This window comes from Argiope bruennichi, chromosome 10, assembly GCF_947563725.1.
Source record: "Argiope bruennichi chromosome 10, qqArgBrue1.1, whole genome shotgun sequence".
Taxonomy (NCBI): Eukaryota; Metazoa; Arthropoda; class Arachnida; order Araneae; family Araneidae; genus Argiope; species Argiope bruennichi.
In genome coordinates this window covers 107,685,874-107,711,339 of record NC_079160.1, presented here as the reverse complement: position 1 = coordinate 107,711,339, position 25,466 = coordinate 107,685,874, and the positions used below count along the sequence as shown (strand labels likewise).

The 25,466-nt window shown below is 25.0% G+C and overlaps 2 protein-coding genes across 2 annotated transcripts; one reads left to right on the top strand and one right to left on the bottom strand.

The window, feature by feature from the left end:
- The first annotated feature begins 1,590 nt into the window (after positions 1 to 1,590).
- On the top strand, positions 1,591 to 2,758 carry LOC129989132 (pre-mRNA-splicing factor SYF2-like). Its single transcript, XM_056097462.1, has one exon. It carries the CDS (start codon positions 1,695 to 1,697, stop codon positions 2,361 to 2,363), a length of 669 nt encoding a protein of 222 aa, XP_055953437.1. The 5' UTR covers positions 1,591 to 1,694; the 3' UTR covers positions 2,364 to 2,758.
- A 4,089-nt stretch (positions 2,759 to 6,847) lies between these two features.
- LOC129989129 (signal recognition particle subunit SRP68-like) lies at positions 6,848 to 25,390 on the bottom strand. Its single transcript, XM_056097459.1, has 12 exons — positions 25,132 to 25,390; positions 23,797 to 23,863; positions 23,595 to 23,708; positions 21,495 to 21,690; positions 19,692 to 19,774; positions 18,043 to 18,238; positions 17,195 to 17,431; positions 15,031 to 15,237; positions 11,649 to 11,743; positions 10,776 to 10,896; positions 9,200 to 9,328; positions 6,848 to 7,131 (listed from the first exon to the last, which is right to left on the bottom strand). Exons 1-12 carry the CDS (start codon positions 25,223 to 25,225, stop codon positions 6,904 to 6,906), a joined length of 1,767 nt encoding a protein of 588 aa, XP_055953434.1. The 5' UTR covers positions 25,226 to 25,390; the 3' UTR covers positions 6,848 to 6,903.
- Positions 25,391 to 25,466: the final 76 nt, after the last annotated feature.

Below are 25,466 nucleotides of genomic sequence, written 5' to 3'. Positions count from 1 at the left end.
TGAATAAAAATTGAGACCACATGTAATGATAACTGATTAGCTAACTGTGGATAAAGACAAATGTTTCTCATCTTTTTGTATTTACTATTTATACGGTATGCAATTTTTATGAACTACAAAATATTGTCAACATTGATTCTGTCATAAAAGATGACGAACAGAAAAAAAAACTTTTAAATTGAAAAAGTGATTTTATTTGATACTCAAAATATTTATTTTGATTTATATCTCTTACATACCAAGAAACTTTTATGCAAAATTCAATTTATAGTTGAATTTATTAAATTGAAATACAGAACACAAAAAAGGGATATTTTAGATGCTTAATTTAAAGCTTAGTATTGTTTGCTCTATATATTGATTATCTGAAAATACACTTAATTCAGCATGAGAATAAATTTATTGTTATTATTTCATTCTTATTCATTATGAAAATATAGGTGAGTACTTGAAATATACAAATTAAATGACTGACATTGTGTGGAGCATTGAATGCTTATCGGAATGAATACATGTCTTAGTATTATTTAAAGTTTTATAAAAGTGATTAGTTCCTGAGTCAAAGACATTGTTTTAATGAAAAGCAGAATTTGGATTTAATGGATTTACTTGTAGTAAATGCAGCTTAAGATTTCGAAGATCTGAATATCTCTGAAAATCATAATCAAAAGGTGGTTTCAAGTAATGAATCAATAGTAAATAATTTGATCAGGGACAACCAAGAAAAATAACTGCAACAAAATATTATTTCTGTCTTGTAATTTATTGAAGATTACTTGCCAGACTGAAGAAATTGCTATTAAGGCACGTTTTAGGTCTTCAGGCTGCCATGGTAATCTGAATAACTAATTTTATTTGGATATAAAGTTTTTATGAGAGTTAACTTTTTTTAATAAGTGTTTCATGTCCTATTCTCATTATCTGAAAAAGATTAATGTGATGTAGGGTGTTATATTCAATAGGGTGAAGAAGAGGGAGGTGCTGTATATTGTTTCTTTATTATTTATATATTGCTTGGAATTGATTCTAGATGGATTTTGATTTGAAAGGAGAAGTTGAATGTGGTTCCATTTAAAATGAAAGACCCTAAGCATTATCTAATATTTATTAATAGTAAAAACTCCTTGTTCGAGATGAATGTGCATTAAAATCAGAGGAAATCCTTCGAAATAAAATTTTTAAAAAAAGTAAGAGACATCCACTGTAAAATCCCTACTCAAAAATCAGTGAAACTGACCAATAGTCTTTCAGTTGGCCAAGAATTCTTTCTATCATCGTCTGTGATCATTCTTCCTTCTCATTTGGTGCAGTATTATTCTATTTATCACTAAAAATTTGATTTTTTTTAGAATTAAATTTATAATCAATATAAAAGAAGGTGAAGAGTATTTTTTTATATATTCATTCGTGAACCCAATCGCCAAAATTTTTGAGCCACTCGGACACATTTTTTTTTTCGAGTGAAATGTATTATTTGGGATGCAATACCTTTTCCAAGAATTTTAAATGTAATTTGTAAAAAATTAATTCAAGATTAAAATTTCTTATTTTTATTATAATCTGATTTAACTGTAACTGTTCAAACTTAACGTAATCGTCATCCATTGTTTGTTGATTTCCTTTGCTATTGAAATTTTGATTATTTATTTTTGTTGAACATTTTTTTATACATAATTCCATTTCTAATTTTGAAGATGGCCGAAAGTTCTTCAGCACCGTTAAAGGACAGATTACAAAAGTTTAAAGAGTTGCAGTTTCGACGAAAAGAATCACGGAAATTGAATTATCAAGAAGTTGTGGAAGAAGATCGACGTGCTAAATTGCCACCAAATTATGAAAAGAAAAACAAATGGGCCCAGTATATAATCGAACAAGAAGAGAAAAAGCAAGAAGCAGCTGCTAAAGGTGAGGATTATAATCGAGTCAAATTATTAGATGTGACAGCTGAGGATGCAGAAAAATGGGAAAGAATGAAGAAAAAGAAAAATCCAGATCCTGGATTTTCAAGTTATGAAGATGCTGCGATACGCCAATATGATAGATTAACAAAGAAAATGAAGCCAGATATGGAGGCTTACAAAAGGGAAAAAGAAAAAATGGGAGAAGCTTTTTATCCTACTAAAGATACTATTATTCATGGCATGCAAGAGGACAGCCAAGAAGCCATTGATAATATGGTTGAAAATCTCGAAAAAGTAATAGAAAAGCATTCTAAATTTAGTAGAAGACGTCGGTACAATGATGATGCAGATATTAATTATATCAATGAGCGTAATAAGAATTTCAACAAAAAGCTGGAACGCTTTTATGGACAGTATACGGCAGAGATCAAACAGAATCTTGAAAGAGGTACTGCTGTATAATGGCTTTTCAACAATTACTAAAAGTGAAAAAAAGCATGTAAATATGGATTTTCTGTAATCTAACTACAACATTTAATACAGACGGCCTTGTCTGTTATAGTGAACAGAGTTACAGATTGAAATGTTTTATGACATTGAAACAAATTATATCTGTATATATTTTTATTTGCTATATGGTCTTCTTCTTCTTTTTTTTTTTTTTTATCTTATACACATCATGACTAAAATATAAAATAGACCACAGAGCATTTGTAGCTTATTCCTATGCTTCAAAAGTTAAAATACATAAGAAATTTGAAAGTATTGTAGAATTTTTGACTCATAAAATAAAATAATTTGCCTCTTGTTGAAAAAATTGTGGATTTCTAAATGTAAAATAAAATTAGTTATATGAATATCAGATTTTTTTTCCTTTAAAAAATATATGCCATTATTTTTCATATTAAAAATAAATGGGCTTAATTTTGTCTCTTGGTGTAAATTCTTTTAAATGATTAAAACATATTTATTTAATTTTATAAATTCTATTTAATTATAGATTTTTTTTCTTAGTTCAGTTGATTCAATTATAAAAAAATTACATTTTTACTTCACAGATATCTGATAGAAATTATCTCTCTTCAGTGGTTGTGATTACCGTGTCAGAATTTAAAAAAATATAATTTTGACTAAATTGACCCTAGATATTATGAAAATTATTACATTATTTTTGTTTTCCTAAAATGTTATTAAGTATAAAATTTCTGTATACAAAAGCATAGGAAGAAAGATGGTTAAATTGTTTTTCAGATATCTAAAAATTTTGATTTAACTGATAAATCTGAAGTTTGTAATTTCTTACTTCTTCAGTACTTTTTTTCTTTAAAAACTATATTTATAATTACTTATTTCTTAAGTAACTTGCATTAAGAAGAGGGAACTTTTTACTCTCTATAATGCTATAAACCTGTTAATATTATCAGATGTTTGTTAATAAATGCCTGATTGGAAATAAAATCTTGACATTTGATAAAATCTTAGCCAGACTGACTAGCGCTTTCTTTTATAACATTCAAAATTTCTATATTCTATTAAGAGTTTTGTTTAAGATTGCGTAAAAAAACATTAATCTTAAAATTCAGAAGGTGTATTAAATAAAGAAGAAATTACACGAGATCTGTGATAGAATGCAATAAATATCAGGAGAATTTCTTGGCCAATAAGCAGTTGTAATATAGTCAAGGGTTTTCTATAAATCATAAATATTGCATTTCACATTTCCTCTTCTTGAAATTAATTTTATTTAATTTTATATTTACTACTTAAGTAGCATCTCTCCCAGTTCAAAGAAAGGATTTAACCAAATTTAAAAGAAAATATCTTGTACATTTCCTTGAAAATTTTAAAATATTCAATGTTAAAAGTACGATACAGCATATCGCATGCAAGTTTTAAGAAGGAATGAAAACTGTATAAATTTTTCTATAAAATTATACACATGCATTAAAGAAAATGGACAGAATCAAATGAAGTATTTATTCAATAAAGTTAATTTTTTAAAGATATTGTGACAAATCACCAGCGATAGTGACTTATTATTGTCCTGATACAAACAAGAAAGTAACCTGACTGGAAAATTAGTATCAATATTCCTGAAATTTTTTGAAAGATATATTAAGAAAACAATGAAAAAAATTAACTAAAAAGATCAAAACAACCAAATATTAGAAGATATTCCAGTTACCTGTTAAAAAATGAGTAAGAGAGGATTGGAGCAAGGGGACAGCTGCATTTATGTCTATATCAAATAATAAAATGTATTTTTAGTTTCTTCTTTAGATAGAGGTGCTATTAACAATTGCTTAGTTCTATTATTGTTCCTGCAACAGTATTGTTTGTGTTTAAAAACAAAATCTTATTTATGCCTAAAAAAAATACAAATTTTATTTTTTCAGTTTTATTATTTCTAAAATAAAATTATTATAAATATATAATAAATTCCAAGATGCAGTATTTATAAGCTAACAGTCAAATTAAGTCTAAATGTAGATGGTTTATGTGATATGCATTTTAAAGGAATATTCTGCATTGGGAGGAATGTGACAAGTCCCATATATTCCAATACATTTTCTAAATAACTAAATGTGCTCAGAATTCTTTTCAATTTTTCTTAATGATGTTTATTAAAAAAATTTTTTGGGTGTTACAATGCAATAACAGGTTGATGATTTTAAAATATATTAACATACATTATGTTATTTTATGTAGTATTAAGTAATAATATACAGCAAAAAATTAGGACTTCCATTAAACAAATCAAAAAGCATCGAATGAAATTCCATTCTTTTATAACAGTGTCTTCAAATCTGTTTAGTTATCCTTTATTTTTGTTAATAATTGTGTCATATAAAGTATGAATACATACTGTTAACCATTCTGTATTGTTTCATTTGAAGAAAAAAAAAAAAATTCTACTTAAGATTATGTTTATCATTTAATTTTATTAAAAGGAGATTCTACTAAAAATATAATATGTTATAAAAAATCTAACCATGAAAATTATTTATTAAAATTTACAAACGTTAAATAAAAACAGATTACCAGTGTTATGTTTTTATTATAAATATGGAAGAAAAAGTATGCAAAGTGAAAGAATACAGTCCTTTATAAATCTATGAAAAGAGAAAATGAAAAAATATTATTTAATTATCTAATTTGCCAGTATTAAGAAGAATATTGCAATTTATTTTTTCACTAGCATTGACATTTTCACTACTAAATTTTGAGTAAAAATTAGGGATTAGTAGTTTCACAAGTAAAATAATTATGAATTCACAGATTTTATTTATTTAACTTCATTTCTCTCAGTTAATTCTTCCATACTCAATTACGTCTATCCAATCAAACAAAATATTGAAGTTACTTTTGTTGAATGATTTAAAAAAAACTGACTATATCTTATCAATTCAGTTTAGTATTGATAAATTATCCATTGTATCTTTCTTGCATGAGCTAATTTTGATTGTAAATTTCCTATATTAATTGTTGCATGATTAGGAGCCTTTATTTTTATAGCTAAAATAACTTACGAAACATATTTTCAGATGATTAACAACTAATACAGCTTCTATTTTTCTTTATTAATCAATAAGAAATAACCATAAAGAAGGCCTGCCATATTCACTGTTCTGTTCATTAAACATAACAATACATTATCCCCCCCCCCACTATAAACATTGTAGTATATGCAAAATATTAAAAGTCGACAAAGTCTCAATTTCCTTAACAAAAATATATGTTTATTTCACATTAACTCCTACATAATTTTATTTCTCAATGGAAATGTTACTTATGTATTCCCCTTTCATGATGTTAATTTATGATAAGGATCAAAATTATTATGCAACATAACTGCAGCAATAAATGTCAAAAAGTATGCAAAAATAAAAAATAGTTTTAAAATATTTCAATGAGTGAAAATAATGTGTAAAGATATGAATGCTATCAACTAGATAAAAATAGGCATAAGCTTATATAATTTTAAATCTGAAGAAATTGGTTTTACTGTTTGTCAGGAATTTCTTTCTCAATATTTTATGATAATTTTACAGCCTATCGTTCAATAAGCTTTTAAACAAAGTAGGTTAGATAAAAAAATAAAAAAAAATATTACAAAAATACAATGTGGCAAAATCATATAAAAATATTTTTATATTAAGAAATGAAAACTTTAAATTCTGCTACAATAATTTTACATATTAAAATACTGAGTTGTAAAACATTTGATTTACTATTTTTTATTTATGAAAAAATTCACCCCCCCCCTTGTATTATGTTAGTTTGTACAAGTTATTTTGCATGATGAAACTTGTAAAAAAATATGTTTATTATTCCTTATTAATTTTTTTAACTTGTATAATATTAGTCTGTACATGTTGTACTACATAATAGCACAGTATAGTTCACTTTATGCTTTCAATTCAAAAAATAGTAAGGCATTATTCATTGATAGAATAAATTTATAAAATATATTTGTATTCAATAGAAAACATGTATTGTTAAACTATAATTAGCAATTAATACATGTTTTCACACTATTTTTAAATACATGGTTCCTCTATTCCTATTCCCACCCTGAAAGTATGTAAAAATTTTATAATAAAAAAAAATAATCTGGCAAAAATTAAACTAACTAAAAAGTTTGAAATTTTTACATATGCTGAAAGGAAGATCTCAAAAATAACAGCATTTGCTGAAGTCACATTTATGAACAAATAATTATGATTTGAAGTTTTCACAATTTTAAAACTGTCATTATTAACTGACATGGAGAAACAATTATTGATGTTATTAAATAAAAAAATTGCAAAAAATTTCAATTATTCTTATTAAAAATACTTGGAAAAGCATATGCTGTTTTAAATTGTTCTTCTACATAAACTTTTTGGAAAACTAACTGAAGTGTTATAACAAATTATAAATTTTAAAAAATACGTAACAACAAATGAGAAGAAAATATTTTAATCAAAGGCTCCTAGAAAAGTTCCTTTTAAAGTACAGCCTATTTCCAGCCTCCAAGCCATCCTCGTACAAAGTTGGTGATACCACCACCTTTCTTTTGTTCAATGCGATCATCCAGCGAAGGAAATTCTATTTGATTGAGAGCTAAATCAAAGAACAGAGGCTTGCATGGAATGGGTTGAAAGTCAGGAGGAAATTTTGCAATCCGTGGTTGCTGAGAAACAAGAGTTGGATCTTCTACATACTCATCAAGTCTCTCCATTAAAAGCTGGAAATAAAGTAACAACATTAATAATTTAATAAATTTTTTACTCTACTTCAGTTAAATTTCCATTAATTATGAATTACAACAGTAAAAAATAAATAAGACGTCAATTTTTAAAAAATTATATCTAACAATCTAAATATCCAAATTATAGGAAAATTAAGACTGTCTATGAAATACACTGTACTATTAATATTAGAATGGTAATAGAGTTATAGTAACTCCTTCAAATATTCAAAATATAAATCCAGTCACTTATGGAGGAAAAAAAGATCATTCATTTACCTCTACTAGCTGTGCTATCTACAAACTTTTGGGGAAGTTGAGCATTTAATACCACCTGCATACTATGTGTCCTTTGTTCAACAAAAAAAATATTCAAAATACCATAAGATTCAAATTGATTCATTGTTTGCAATATAGGCATAATTAATCTGATTCATTGTTCCCTCCAATTTTTTTGGGGACTTTAATGCAATTTTGTTTAGGGTTATAATGTGTTTTTTTATTCATTTTTTGTAATATGGTGTTATGCAAATTCAAAAGAAGAAGAAAATATGAGGTCTTTACAATCAGAAGAGTTATCTTGTGGTTGAATAAACTAACAAATTAATGATTATCAATTAAGATTGATAAGATAATAATTGCATCCTGATAATAATAATATTAATTAACATTTTTTGTGGTAGGTGTTTACTAATATTTTTTAATAGATAATATGTTTAAATATTTACATAATTATTATTCAATACCTTTTCTCTTCAAGTAACAAATTTTTACCCCCACCCCACCCTTTTCAAATTTAATACTTTAAACTGAACATTTTTTTTTTAAAAAAGCAATTGTTTTTTCAAAACAATTTTTAGGAATTCACTTAAGCTAATCCTTAACATTAAAATGAAAAATTAAAAAATCATGGCATTTACAAAATATATATTTACATATGTCATATCATTACACATATGTATTACTTATTTTATTCAATATTATTTTCTTTACTATTTTCAATGATTATTTTATTGCCTACGCATTAGTTTCATGTCACTGATGTAAATTTAAGCTTAACCACATATCATTGGTGGGCATAATCAATAGACTAATATGATATCTTTGACATTTTTTTATTGAAAATTAATTACTAGTATCTAGTTAATAAGTGACATTATTTCTACCAACAAAACTGAAAATCGAAAAAAACTGAATTTTTGAAGTTTAAATCTGAAATAACAATTATGCTTCTGATAGACTTGTTTTACTTTTAAAAGTAGCGAGTTCCAATTTATTGCACATTATCTATTATTTTATAATGGAAAAAAATCCTTTTTGAAATCTTAATTATAAAAAAAATTCCATAATGTATACTCAAATTTGTATGTGAACATTTCAGCATTTCAAAATGAACTAATATTAGTATAGGAGTCCAATTGACACAATTTTTCCAATTAAGAGATACATTTGTGATGTTACCATTCTAGGGTTATCAATTTCAATACTAAATTGTTATAGATTTTTTTAGAATTCCTTATAAAACCAGTAATAAATAATGTACTGCATTCTTTTATGCACCTATAAAATTTTCACACATTTTGTTTGCTATAATAAAATGGCAGGAGCTTATAACTGTTTAAGAAGTCATTTTCCATTTTTATATTTATGAAATACTTGGGGGGAAAAAAACACTATTATTTGTTTCAAGCAATAAAATTATTTCGTTTCATGTATTATAATCTTTTTAAAATTTATTTCTGTAGATACAATTTTTATGTTAATTAAACCAGATTATTGAAAGAAACTATCTACATTGCCTGAAAAATGAATTGTTAAATTTAATTTCAAAAGCAATGTAAATAATTATTTTACAAGTTTAATGAATAACTTGAATTTAAATTTAGCAAGATTATGCAAAAATATAGGGCATCTTGTCTACAAATAAATTATAGAAATCTATTTAAAAAAATAAATAAATAGTAACAGTAATTTATTAAGAACAATTTAAAAAATAAATCTCAAAAGTTAACTAAAAATACACTGTTTTTAAACTAGAACACACAAACAAACAAAAAAAATTTACCTTTTTGTTCTTATCAGCATTTCCATTCTGAGCGCTGGAACTATCACTTCCCAAAATACTCAAGGAATAAGCATTATATTTATTTCCTTCAATTTTAGTATTCAATTCTTTGAGTTGACCTATTAATTTCTAAGAAAAATAAAATTTTCATTAAGTAAAATTTAATCTGTTCTTTCTTGAAAAACAATTTCATAAATTATTCAGTATAACCAACAACTGATCTAAAAGATATAAAAATAGAATAAACCAAAAGAAATAATGAATGAAACATTAAAAGAATCATTATTTCAAAAATATGAAGCTGCACTATTTTAATGATAATAAACTGTCTCCTCAGAAACATGCTTAAAAATTTCATCATCTGACTAAACTGATATAAAAGATTACATTAATATTTAACAAAATATATTCATTACATATAAGTTATGTAAATATTTATGTAAAGTTTCCTTTCTCCTTTTATTATATGTTACATTTCCAAAGTAGAATTGTAATTTTAAATTAGAGTATCAATGAAATAAATTAATTAGCATACAAAATTGCAAATCAATACTAATTTTAAGGTTGAGCTAATATTGCATAATAGGATTACTGATTATATTTAATATTAGTTACTTTATAGACCATTTCGTTCACTGGAAATATTGGTTATAATTAATTTCAGTTAAAATGTTTAGATGTATCTTCATTTCCATAGTTCACTCCAAATGCCGTTATTCAAGCTCTGTTATCTTAATTGTCTTTTCATTCTGTAAATAGAGTGACCTTTCAAATGGAGACTAATCAAATAACATTATAGCCCCATTAATAATGTAAATGTGTGGTTCATCCATTTACTAAATTTTGCATTATAGTAGTTTATTTTTTTGTCTTGAAATTTTTTCTTTGACACAGATATATTAACCAGAATCCTTCTTTAGTTTTCAACAATTGACAGAAATAAATATATAACAATTAAATATTTGATGAAACAATAAAAATGGTTTGAATTTCAGGGCAACAATATAATCTAATGTTGGGAATTGGGCAATTAGAAAAACTGTCAAAAAATTTTACATGTCTATTATACTGGTATAATTAAAAAGACATTTCTTTTTTTTTAATTTTGAAGTGGCATAAAAGTTATTCCAATAATATTTTTGAAAATTATTGTGTGAAAAATACTAAAGCTTCTAAACTTTTAGTTAAAAATCTAATTAAAATTTCACAAAAATCACAACAAGCTGCACATTCCCACTCTTCAAAGTATTTACATTATAAATTTGGCATCTGTAAGACAAACTGTCTGACCTGTAAAGTACCAATACACAGACAGGTATACACACATACACCTTTATTATAAGTAGAAATATATCTCGAATATCAAATTACATTAAATAATTAATGGGAATAAGAAATGTCTTTTTATAACGCATCTCTGATAACAATTTATAAAATCTCTCTGTTAATTAAGAACACATTTTGGAGATGCTGAAGGCATTGTAAAACAAATAGAATGGAGAAATAAAATTTATAATAAAAACAATTATAAAAATTTCTTGATCTGATATAATCAGCATTTGGAAAGTGTCTTTACCTTATCTTTCAGTGCTGGGTTTTTTAAAGAGCGCTTTATATATTCTTCTGCTCTTCCATAGAGAGCAACAGCTTCAACCCACTTGCTAGCAGCAGCATAAACTTCAGCAATATAAAAACACCTGAAGATATATAATAAGTTATATATTAGATTCTGAAGAATAGTTTATGTATAGTATTTCATTATAAAATGAGCAGAATAAGAAATAGTAACAAGAAAATTTTTCCAAAATAGAACACATTTTTATTTAATCCCTTATAGCTTTTCTTTATTAAGCTATGTAACAAAAATTCATAAACATAAGACAATTGTAAAATGAAGTTTAATATGACATATCTATTGAATAAACTATTGTGTATGATAACAAATAGACTAAAAAAAGATATTAAATGAAAGTTTTGAAAAATTTTGATAGTAAAATTTTATTTTTTAATGCTAGTGTACATAGAAGTTCAAACATATAATACCTTTTTTCATAAAATTCATTACCAATACCAATTCTATTTTCAAACAGTAATATGTATCAAAGTAAACAACAACAAAGACCAATGTGACTTCCTATAATTATAGAATCAATTTGCATATAAAAAAAATCCGGAAATTATAATTTGCGTTTTGTAATTTTTACACAATGTTATTCTCACACTGTAAATTACTCACCCTTTACAATTGTGTTTATCATCTTATAAGTTAGATACTTTTACATAAATAAAAAAAATGCAAAGATTTTTTTTTCCCCCAATGGGTAAATACATATTCAATAGTTAAGTCTAAAATTTGATATTTTTAATGAAATACTAAGCAAACTTAAAAGAAAATAGAAATAATACTTTTTAAAATGTTATACATTAATAAAAATGAGGACATACATACCTATGAGCTTTATAAGCTAAGGAACTAGCTTCTGTTTCTTCTAGAAAGTTTGAATCATTTTCAAGTCCTGGCAGTTGAGTCATTTCATTTAAATTCTACAAGAATCATAAATTTTTATTATGTATTTATATAATGGAAAAGGCAGTTATATTGTATCATGACATTAAAGATTTATTTTTGTTTCAAAATTATTTGAAAGAAAATTAAAGTTAGAATTTTATACACAGTTTCAAGTAATTTAAATATAAAATATAAATTGGCAACTGAAGATTAAATACTTTTCATGCTGTTTTGCTCATGAATATTTCATGATAATTAGTTTAGTCATGTGATACACATGATATATCAACATATCACCTTTGAATTCAAATTCATTAAAGACTTTGAAGAATGAAAAAAGTTAAAAACATTATTTAGTACAAAATGTAGTTGTATTTTACAGAATATAAGGTATATATACTTGCAATATGATAGCAAAATCACAAGAATAGACTCACTTCTGTTGATGTATAATTTTTTTTTTTTATTGAAAAGAATAATTTTTTTATATTACAGAGTGTATCCTCTTTCATAAGTATATAAAATTGAATTAAATTTTAAAAATTAAATGCAAATACTAGTTAAAGATTAATTCTTTTTTTAAAATAAATATTGATAGAAATTAGGCAGCAAAAATTATATGCATATCAATGTTTTATCAATATGCAACATGTTTAATAAATTTTCATCTCTCTTCATTATCTTTCAATCCACATATCAATTAGCAATGATTTTTTTCTCAAGAACAAGATTTGTTGTTGTTGCTAGTTACAAGACCAAAAACCAAGAAGAAACCCTGACTTCTTCAAAATACATTATATCATAGTTGGGGCAATCTTTTGTGCACAGTTAGTGTTTTTTTAAAAGAAAAAACAATTTAAACAGCATAATAAAATTTCAACAAAGCCAACATAACAAATTCACATAAAAAAAAGTGTCACTGATTTACATTAAAAAAAAATTAATATTTCAATCAACAGTTTTAAATATCAAGATATAACGATCTATATAATACAATATTTATAAGTAAAAATTATTATCACTGTCATTTTAAAACTGCTGTTGCATATGCAAACCAAACTTGTTAAACAATTCTGTTAAAAGCTTTGCAAATAAATTCTAAACATCCAATATAAATTCTATTTGAAATTGCTGTATTAAATAATTTCAAGTAGTTTTTAAAATTTTGTTAATATTATAAGAGACAGAAAAAACATCTATTATAAAACTACTTTCTTCCCAAATCTTACTAAGTCTTTTATTACAATAAATTCAACGTTCAATATTCAACCCTTTATTAATAGAAATATTTTGTAATTGTACTAAAATGTATTTGACAAAAGATGTATGTTCTCTCCAAATGTGAGAGGTAAGAAATTATTAATATAAAATGTAAAAGTTCAGATTGTTTTAAAACAACAGATGAAGACGAGAGAAAACTAAGCTTTTTTTTAAGTGTGAAAAGAAATTCTTTTAGGGAATATATTACAAAATCAGAGCTAAAATAATCCATATTAGTTATTTTAAATTATTTTTTTACTTTGTTGTTTTAAATTAAAATTAGGCTTGAAAAAAATGTTTAAATACATTTTTAAATCATTATTATAAAAAGTTTACAAACAAATATTTATTATAATTTCTTACATTAGAAAATAATTTTTCAAAATAAAATAAGGGAACCAATAAAAAAAAAAAAAAAAAAAAAAGGCAGGGGAACCCATTTGTTTTTAGTTTAAGCAGAATAATGTTCAGAATGAAAGCAGTCTTCTTAAGATCAATTTTAATACAAAGGAACATTAAAAACATTTCTAAATTTTCATTCTTACTCCTTAGAAATTAAAACCCATATGAAATTATAATTTTCATTAATAAATAACTAAAACAAATATACATCAGTATGTAATAAAAAATATAGAGAAAAAAAATGAGTTATGAAGTTAGACCAAGGTCAAATGCTTAGATTGGGAACCATAAGAAAACTCATCATTACTGTGAATTATAAAACTTCATGGTTTTCGAAAGCACGTGATCACCTTTTGATACTATTCCCCAATTTAAAAGATTCATTACTTTGAAGAAGCAAAGAAATAAGTCAAGATTTATTTACATTTTCACTTAATTCAATTTCACTTTATTTTTTTTATAAACCTACATAAATAGAATTAAAACAACATTTTTTTATTAACAATAAATTCAAAAAAATTATATATTTTATTCACAAATACTAGGAAACATAAGGAAGGGTTCATTATAAATTACGTATTTTTTTCAATTTATTTATGCTAAAAGAGGTCTGTTTAAATTAGTCTTGAATGTTCTTGTTTTTGTTTTTTAAACTGATTAAAAACTTGACTAACTTCTTTTCAAGATCTATGAAGATTTAAACCCTTTGTTGAAAATAGCTACCTACAAATTCAATGTTGTAAAACAAACATTTTAAATGTCACTTGGAATATTACATTTTGCAACATTTAACATTTAATTTATTAAAAAAAAAAATTAACTCCTTGACTTTAAGATTCTAATTTTTAGAGAATCCTTATTTTTCTAAAAATAGTTGGGACATTCTTGTGTACAAAAGTTATAGTTAAATATAACACTGTAGATTATAAAAAGATTGTTACATTTTATGTACAGGATACTTTTATATTAAAAATATTACTTAAATAAAGCATTTGTTTACAGCCATGTTAGGATTACAGCTAAAGCTAATATTAAATGAATTGCTTCTATTTCATGTACAGTGTTACAGTAGCAGCAACTGATTTAACATGGGATAGTTTCAAATATAACAAATTTATAAATTAAATATTCATTTTGTTATAAATATTTCAAACTCAGCTAAAAAAATAATGATGTGATGTTTGAATGAAGGCTTTGTGACAATAAAATAGTTAATATTTCATTATTAAAGAACTTGAAGATGGCTTCATTCCAAGTAATACCTAGTATATTGGCTAAAAATATTTCACAAGTAATTAAAATTGGAGATTGTGATATTTCACTTCAGCAAAATTTTCAATTATTCCAAAATCTGATGCCCGAGAGCGGACGAAAGTAACAGTGTTTATGTCCTTCAATCAAAGCTTTCGATTAAAGCTATAGTAACATCACCGATTTTAACAGAAACAATAGTTAAAAATTCCAGTATAGTTCATTACATTATATTCCAGTTCATTCATTATAAAAATAACCATGAGATCATGGCTTTAACCAGCTACACATTAATTCAAAACTGCTGAACTGCTTTCACGATGAACAAACATATTTACAAACAAAATGCATAGATTACTTTCCATCAGATTTTAATTTTTTTTAAAAATCGAGTTAAATGATTTCATACCTGAATAATAATTTCATATGGTCTAACTAGATCTTGAGGCTTTGTTACTCTCCTTCCATCTCCTCCAGCATCAGGAGACATGTTCTCTTTCAAGGATTCAATCAACAGCAAATTACGCTCTACAGTCTTGGACAGTCTGATGTAAGTCAAGTATGATTGCAAGAAGGTTAAACTAGATTGAACTGCTTCAGAACGACCTTTGGCAGCCTAATAAAAAAGGAGATATGAGGAAAGGTATGAATAAATTTTATTTTTTAAAGAAAGACTTTCCATTAATAAAATAAAGACACAGAGGTAAAGTTACAATTTAATTACAAAAAAAAAAAAAAAAAAAAAAAAAAGATGTGGCAATACATGACAGCAAACCTTATACTCTCCCATGAGTTTATTAATAGCAAAATACACCAAAATAGCATTCATTCATAACACAAATGATTTTTTTCTTTTGCACCAGCTATATTAATGAAATATATCAACCGTTTACTACAGGTTTTCTATATTTCATGCAAGACAGATTAGGGGATTCAGTGAACATGTAAATATAATATTTTTTTAATTGAAAATAAATATCTGGGTATATTTTCTAAGTGGGCACTGAACATTTCCTTATGATTTTTTTACATTTGAAAATTTTGATTATCATTCTGTATCGTCAGAAGAAATATGTAAATTTGCTGCTATGTTTTAAATGTGTTTATAAGAAATTTTTCATCTTAATAACCAAGTAAATAATCTTAAAAGAGAATTATTCAATTTTGAAACCTGCGTCTTTATTCCTCAACCACTTTGGTTATGTTTCACATACATTTATATTTATTTTTCAATGATGATGAATGCAATATATGATGAAACTTTTTTTATTAGTTTTTAATTCGGATGAAACTTTATTTCCTTAATAAAGGTTGGGTCAGCAACCTTTATGCTTAGCAACTGCAATGATTGATCAAATGGAAAAGTTTTAATTGCAAGATAGTGTTTAAACTATAATGTTATATATTCAGTGAGAAGGAGGATAATTGTGATTGTAAATACAATAATAATAATAAAAAAAATTAAACCTTTTCTTTATCTGAAAATAAATATTTTAAAAATTTTAGAACTTAAAACAATATTTGAAAACCAATAATTTAAACTTTTTTTTTTTGTGGAAATATTACTAATAATGAGTACATGAAATAAATTCTGTAATACATTATGCAAAGGTAAATAAAATTATGAAAAGTCTATAGAAAGAATGAATTTTGAATTCAATATAGGAAACTGAAGGAAAAATTTATATGGATTATTAAATAAATCACAAATATTGCTTCAATGTTACTGCATATAAAAATAAAATTCAAGTGGGAACTAATTTTTGTTAAAATATAAAAACTTCACTTAAGATTCGGAATTACTGTTATTTCATTGGCTGAACTTTGATATAGAATCATTTAGCACCTTGCAAGGTTGGCAATTTTTCGTTGGCACTTTTGCTACCATTACGTTATAGCTGCCGTTTGCACCACATTAGTCCATTTCTCTAAAAAAATTTTTTGGCGAAAATGACTGTATATCAAAGCTGTTCCGCTTAAATTACTTACAGCTTTTTACGATTAAAAATTATAAAACTTTAATCTTGTACAAACAAATTAAATTTTTTAAAATTTGAATATAGATATTAATCATTTCGCTCATAAATCAGAACATCTTTAGAAATCAACCATTATAGTATCATTTTATGGTATATCAGAACAAAAATTTAGATAATTTGCTCACCAAACAAATGTGCTACTTTTTTAATAATATTTCCATATTATTTAAATTTTTTAGTTATAGAGACTTACTTAAACAATCTATCATATTTCAAAGCATACAAGGAAGTTTAACATTTTTATGATATGTGAAAAAAAGAAACTATTTTTTAGACACAAAATTACAAAGTAAATTAAAAAAGTTGTTTTGAAACATCTCTTGAAAAAAATAATCACAAATCAGAAAAATCTATTAAAAAGAGTTTCGACCAATTTACATATGCTGAAATTTCTAAATTGCATATTACAGTGCCCTAATCTAACTAATGCAAGTTACTCAGCTTTTGAATAATATGCTGACTTGAAAACAATATACTGATGTGATCATAAAGTGCAATAAAATGTAGCACATAAACAGATGAGAAATTACTAACCTGATCCTTTATTTCATCCCTAACAACCTGAATGGCATCCTTACATTCCATAAGTAAATGCTCATAAACAGCAATCTTAGCTTGTAAATCAGCAGCTTGCTCTACTTGCATTTGAGAATCTTGCACATTCAGCAAAAACAATCGAATCTTTTCATGACGAACTGGGATTTTTCGATTTCTCCATTCAACCTCTGACAAAGTTACAGCTTGTTTCTCTCTTGTTTGAGCTATTAAATGCTGAAAAAAATACTCAATTAATCTATTAAGGCAATGAATATCAAGATAAATGCTTATTTCACAATTTGAATATTTTATAAGGTACTTAAAAGCAACTATGCAAGAAAGGGTATAAAATTAAACCTTTATAAACTCTCCCCCCCCATAAATGCAATGACTAATTTTTTTTAAGAGTGATGATTTATTACAGTCTAATTGCAAATACTGATATTTGATGAACAATATTGAAATACAGAAATTCAATTTATAAAAAATAAAGGTTATCAAAATATGTAAATATAACAAACTACCATTTGAATTAAGAAAAATAATTCTTTAGTGACAATTGATATCACTGAGAAGATATATATATATATATTAAATTTGTGGGGTAAAAATCATGTTTGTGTGATTATATTTTTCAAACTTGGTAAAAGAGAAACAAAACATTTGCTCGATTTTTTTGTTGATAAATAAATTTTTTTTAAAAATCACTCCAAGATTTACATTTTTAGCCTCCTAAAGCATATTTATGTTAAATGTGGTAAGTTTAAATCAAATGATCAATCTGCAAAATTACTACAATACATTATATTACTACATTTTATTACACAGCAATTTATTATACTTACATCCAAATCATTAGCCAGCAAATCTTCACCAGCTGTTTTACTTGACAACCTCATTTTCATAAGATCATTTATAGCACTTTCATCCCCAATGTTATAAGCGCAATATCTGATATTTGGAATAAGTTCTTCTACTCTCTGCTTATAAAGAACTATTTCCTCTTCATTTAAAGCCTCAGACAACTTTTCATATATAGTTCTGAAATAAAAAGTAACTGATTTAAAAAAAAAAAAATTAAAATCTATTTATCATTTTGAGAAAACTACAGAAAGTAACAAATTCATAAAATAGTTAGGGATTTTATATTTGAAGGATAAACTAATAAAACAATTGCACACACACACACACAAAAAAAAATATCCAAAATTGTAGTCTAATGGCAAGTTTCATAAACTTTAACAAAGCGAAATTACACACAATAATGAAGTAATCATTCAAACTAGCCACAGTCTAATTATTGATTCGTATTAAATTTTGTCAAAAAGGCATATACAGAAGAATTAATGAAAAGCTTAGCTTCTATAGTCACATAAAAATGTTGCATTTTAAGAACAGTAGGTAAATTCAAGCCAGCAATTTTGAAAATAAAATCTGAACTGATCAGATAAAAACTGATATTAAAATTTAAAAAAAAAAAAAATCTTGACTGCACATAATTACAAATATAGACCTATAAATTTGGATGTTTGAAGTTCTTTTGATTTTCATCACCGATAATACAGATGTAATATTTTCTGTCTTTGACTTACACATAACATTTCAATATCTCATTATACTCAAATATGCAAACTGCTTACAGTATTTTTTTTTCTGTAGCCATCTTATTTTATAATAGATTATAGATATCAGTATATGTGTTGAAATCAGATTTCTATTAATCACATTGACAATTAGATCTAAAATAAAGTGAAGATCAGTGTTTCAATTCAAGTACAAGTGAACACAATCAGAATAATATTCCATTATTTTAGTATAAATTATGAAATCAAGACATCTGTCTGCAATTGGGCACAAATAAAGGCATTGTTCATGGTATACATATCATCAATGCTGTATTAAAATATCAAAAGTATATATATATATATATATATATATATATATATATATATATATATATATATATACAAATACATACATCAACATATTTAAGATTGTAATGTAGCAACAATATGATTTCTTGCAAGAACATACAAAATTAGAATAACTGTAATATACTATTTATACAAATTTTTACACCAATAAAGATGATTTGGTATCAAGCATTAAAAACTGCAATATAATAATGGCAACATGTTACTTTCAAATACATCTGATACAATCAGCTAGATATAAAAAGTTCATATTGAATCATATTAAATAACAAGCCAATGGGTACTGGCACTCAATTTGGCAATCTGTCAAAAACTAAAGAGTATTTGTGTTTCAAAAAGCACTTTTTCATTAAATAATTTTTTTGTTTTTCAGTTAATATGAAGTTTCTTGAATAAAGATATTAAAGCATATAAAAAGATAAAATTACTTTTTTATACGGAGAAAAATATAGAATTACAAATATGTTATATTAAGACTGAAAAAAATTTTAATCTTAATAAAAACTAAAACAAACTACCACTTTATAAAAGATTAAAAAAATGAAAATATAAGTACTTACTGAGAAACTCTAAAAAATTCCATAGCTTTTTGCCATTCTTGAAGCTCAAAATACAGTGAACCTTTAATCCATGCAGCATAAGCCTAGAAAAAGAAAAAGGATTAGATAAAGGTTTAAACCCTTAACTGTTTTATTTTCTTCACTATCTAATAAGATGACACCTTCTATTTTGGGAATATTTTCTTATTTTGATTCAAATACTTGACTTATCTACATATTCGAAGTAATTTTAATATTAAATTATAATTGTTATGAATGGTTTGTTTTTTGCTTACAACTATCGAAATTCGATAAATTGATGCACATATGGCATTCGGGCAAACAGTTAAGTGGTTAATGGAATTAGTTGATTATCATTCTTTACTATATTATTATGATCGGGAGGGGAAAGAACAAATGTGACAGGAAAAAAAATTAGTGCTGTCTTGTTGTATTTGATGAATTTAGGTAAACTATATTTGGTAATGTCACATAAGTTCAGAGGCAACATTTAGTAATCTCTTGTTGTTAAATCATATGTGGGACAATTTAAACAAGTACTACTAGAAGTACTACTTTCCACTACAAAATTAATTTTCACAAAGAAAACAAGAGGTAAAAAGAAAGTAATTTTTAAATAGATATTCTACAATTTGGAGAAAATAAAAGTGAATAGTTGGGTTCTAAAATAGAGCAAATAAAATATAATTAAAAAAAAGTCAGTGGATAAAATAGAATGACAAAGAATAATGATTATTGAACATATTTTGGAGAATGTAAAAGTGATTTCTGCAATAGATTTTGGTTGAGCTCCTTCTGTATATGTATAATTGTAGTGAGGATGATTTTATTCTACTGAAGGAAAAAGAACCTTTTTTTCTGATGCAGTATTGAATTTGTAAATATTTGTATATTTAGTGATAAATAAACTGCTTATGTCAAATCAAACACTGTAGAATGAAAGAGTAAAAATTTTATAATGCTATTATTGTAATATGTAAGCATATATATATATATATTCATGCTTAGATCTTAATGCATAACGTAATGTAAATTTTAAAAATGCAGTTTACTAAATTAATAGTTAATTCTGGTGTGTGATATTAAAGATGTACTTAATAATTAAAAAAAAATTAGATTTATTATAGTAATTATATTCAATCAATTTATTTAGAAAATTTTTGATCTTGGTATCAATCAATCTTGGATCAAGGTATCAATTGGCATTATCAAATTATTAATACCCCCCCCAAAAAAAATGAGTCAGATTTGTGTGTGTGTGTGTGAAAAAGTATTAACAGAACATTTACTAAATGCAAAATATGTCATGAACAGGAATAAAAACAAGGATTTTAAACTAATAAACCAGAATAAAGATTCAATTGATTAAAAAAAAATCATGTTAAGACAGATACAAAAATTGTTATAGCAAGAGATAATTTTTAAACTAAAATTGGTGATAAGATTAATTTTTAATATTTTATATATTACTAATAATGTTAATATTTAGCATTAACAGATAATACATCCTTCCATTATAATCAGAAATACATAATGCAAATCTAAAAAAATTATCTTAATTTTTTACCAAATAATAAGCAAATTAAATGCTTGAAAAATCATGATTACAATACTAGATAAATATTTTATATTTAGAATGAAATATCAAAGTGAGCCAGAACATATATATAATTCTTTCATTAAAGTCAAGCAATTAACATTCCAGTTTTCTACAAGGAAAAATCTACTATATCAAAACACAAAATTCATATTAATAAAATAAGACCCGTCTCACTTTAAAAAGTCAAAACAATTAAAAATTACCTGAGCTTCTAGTTTTGTTCTTGCATCACATTTTGTACTTTCACATAATGTTTCCAATTCATTAGCTATTTTAGAAGCCTTGCGCAATCTTGAAACTAAATGGAACCTCTTACGAGGTTCAGTATTAGCCTCTTGCTTTAGTTGCATAGCATATCCCCATGCTCGTTCAGCCATCATTAGAGGAATATAAAGGAACCTGAAAAAATACAAACAAATGAATAACTGATCAAATATTATAAAAAAATATCTTTTATCTTTCAATAGAATTTCACAAGCAGCATTTATAAGGCAAAGTTTTTCCACAGCAATACACAAGAAAATTTTAAATTCAAATTTAGCAAAATGAGTTCTTTTTGATAAGTCTTTTAAATATTGCTTTAAGCGAGAAGCAATTTTTTTGTTGTAGTTATTAGCACCCTTTTAATTTTGGATGCAATAATAATTCCTCACTCCAGGAAATTTCTTATCCCAGAATTTATTTAAAACCGAGTATAACTGAGGAGTCAAAAAACAGTAGTCAGATATTTGTTATAGCTGTTACTATTAAATATAAAACCCAGGAAAAATTCTTCAGATTTTATAATAGAAAATGTATTTTTAATATATATAAAATATAACAGTTTTGTTAAAACAAGTTTCTGTACAAACAAGAAAAATATTGTACTCTTCTTACAGGATAAATATTTTAACCTGAATAATAACATTTGAAATCTAAACAAACATATATGAATACTTTAATTGTATTAATATCCCATCAGATGTAACACCAGTGATATGTTGGGATAAGCTTCGTATCTATGCACAATGGCCAGATTGTGAAAATGACATCCGAGTTGCCATACCCTTTTCTAAATTTCCACATCATACCAAATCAAGGGATGGAAATTCAAGAGGGATTTTATGTGTGATATGTCTCCATATACAGTAAACCTGTGGAGAATTTGAAATTATGGCCATCAGATAAAGTAAAGCCTACCAACAACATCCAAACATACACAGAATACTAACAAAAATTTACAATAATATTAATCTATTGGTATCCAATATTATATTTATAGAGCAGTTTACATTTCAATTCAGCAGCTAATCTAAATGCATTCTATTTCTTCCTTTTTGCTTTTTCAAATGCATTCCTAAATTCATAAGCAAATTTCAAAAATATATATTCAAGTATATACTTTTCAGACAAGTTTATTTGTCCTTAAGCTAGATTTTAAAATTTATAAAAAATAATTTTTCCCTACATGTGATTCATTTTTTGAGACAAAGCAGGAGTTTTTAAAGAAATCATTTTTATATTTTACTCTATTTTAAAAATTCTAATATATATCTATCAAAATATTTTTAAAAAATTTCTTGCAGTCAATTTTTGAATACATTTTCTTGGGGAAATGGAGGGGAAGATCCTTCCCTAATTTTTTTCAAACTTTTATTTCACTTTACAGTTATCTTTGTCTTGTCATTTTAGTTTTAAAAAAGTTTGCAAAAAGCTGTTCTTTAAATTAAAATGATGACTAACAGTCAATACAAATTCCAATTGTTTATTTAGTAATTTTCTATTAGGCTCACAACAATCATTGAACAAACATTGCTGCAAAAGATCATTTTTTTAATTAATACCATTTTTAACACCAGTGCTAAACTGGAGGAGTTTGCATAGTTGCATGTTTATGTATATGGTATATTTCCCTATAATCAACCTAATACAATGCAATTTCTTTAAATTACTTCTAACTATTTCAGTTAATAATAATAAAAAAAAAAAACTATTGTAATTCAGTTCCTTCAGTTGTATTTCCTATCCTTCAGTTGTAATTTCAAGTATAATTCTGTATAAGCTTTGAATCTTTGGAAGAATCCAAATATTCAAACAGATTATATTTGCCCTTTACTCTCTAAAGAAAAGTTTTTAGTTTCTTCATATTCTTGGTTAAAACAAATAAATAAATGAGAAAGAAAAATAATAAATCAGCACCATCATTTTAAAAAAAAAGTCTCGATGTGCATAAGAAAAATTGCATGTCAGCATAACAATAAAAATCTCACACAAAAATGAAAGTTTGCAGATTAATCTTACTTAAAAATTAAAATATTTATTACCTGACATCTGTAAGAGCTTCTTCTGTTAATTTTTTACCTTGAAATCTGTGCTTAGAGGCTTGCATAAAATGCAGAGATTTTCTGATACGCCTAAGTTTACGACTACAATAACTCCTGTAAAATGGTTCAATATGTAAGCATTCTGCTTATGAAATTAGAATTATTTTAGTTTACTTAATAAAAGTTATCGTAAAATAATAACCTGTATCTCTGATAATCTCCATGTCGTAATCCATGTTGTTGCTGTGCTTCTTTGATAATATGTAGTACTCATAGAAGTTAAGTAAAAATTGAAAAATAAGAAGAGCAATAAAAAAGTGATACATCTTTGTTTGAAAGCATTCTTACCAAATTAAGTAATGAAATATACTTTATTTTTCAACCTCAAACCTATATGAATATCATTTTTTTATGTTATCAAATATTATAATTAAATATTTAAAAAGAGATTTGAATTTTTTCACAGAAAATCATGAGCACAAATGCTTTAGAAATAAATATCTCCAGACACTTGTAAAGAAATGATAATGAAGTTGAAAAAGAATTAGCCTAAAAATAAAACAGTTAAAAGTGAAAAAATAAGAAGCAGGAAAGGACTTCTAAAACATTTTGATTTTCAAAAATCGTCTTAAAAATATTGATAAATATCAAGAAATGCTTCTTTAGAATTCTTGAAATTAGTTAAGAAAGGTGTTTCAGCAATTTCTTCCCTTATATATAAAATATTTCAAATAAAAGATGGTACAAGAAAAATATAATGACCTGATCTATTTTTTTAATACAAATCTATTTTTTACAAAGTTCAGCAATACGGTTCCTATTAAGCAAAATTTAGTAGTTAAATAACATTTGGTAAAATAAATCTCTAGAAATAATTCTGTTTAATGATTTTATTTTTAAAAATAACAAAATCCTACTAAAACTTCTGTCTGAATTTTAACAAACTATAGTTCCTCTATTATTTATCAACATGATATTTAACAACGTTAAGAGAATATTAACAATATTCTGCTTAATAATACTGCTTTTAATATGGGATGGATCATTCACAATAAACATGGAAACGATTAAAGATTTAATTATGATTTTTTTCCATAACTTGAATATTACATTAAATTCATGTCATCATCAAAAAGTAATTTACAAACTATATACTTATAACTTTTCCTTTTGATCAATATATCACTTTCTTTCTAATGCATGTGAAAAAGGAGCTTAAAACTATTTTAAAATTCAACGTAATTTAACACATACAATTCTCTATCACGCATGCATAAAACTTCCTCCAACAATAAATAAATGTCTATCTTCTTTTATTTATCAAACTCATTTTTAATCCATTAATTACAAATTAAATTTATATTATATACAAATATCGGTGCAAAAGAAAAACTATAGCAGAAATAAGTCTTAATAATTTTTTTATATAACTCAAATCACTTTACAAAATAATTATAGGTTACAATAATGCATACAGTTTCTTTATGTTTTAAGCATTCAACTGTAAAATCCAAAAAATTTGTAAAAGGAAGGATACTTTCTAATGTGAATGTTTTCTGATGATCTGCAACATCTGGTTGTTGATTATTGTTACCGTCTTCAGTTTTAGGTTCAGTATCATCTGTTGTCATGTTGGAATAGTAAATTCGCAGACGGCTATTAGTTCTTCAAAACTTTAAAGTCTTAATTATGAATGTAACTGTGCATTTCAAACAGAAATACAAAAGTTTTGATTACGTGGTCTGCTTCTTTAGAAATCAATCCACTGAACTGAGCAGAAACGAGACGGGACCGAAAGTAGTCCAAAACTGTGGATCTACCGATAACATACTCTACTTTAAATAATGCATGCAAATGATAATAATTAAAAAG

Coding starts and splice junctions, on each gene's coding strand:
- LOC129989132 (XM_056097462.1), top strand. CDS start 1,695: ATGGCCGAAAGTTCTTCAGCACCGTTAAAGGACAGATTACAAAAGTTT.
- LOC129989129 (XM_056097459.1), bottom strand. CDS start 25,225: ATGACAACAGATGATACTGAACCTAAAACTGAAGACGGTAACAATAAT. Junction 21,691..23,594: donor GAAGCTCTTACAGATGTCAG/GTAATAAATATT, acceptor GTATTTTTTCAG/GTTCCTTTATATTCCTCTAA. Junction 9,329..10,775: donor ACCCAGCACTGAAAGATAAG/GTAAAGACACTT, acceptor TATTTTTCTTAG/AAATTAATAGGTCAACTCAA.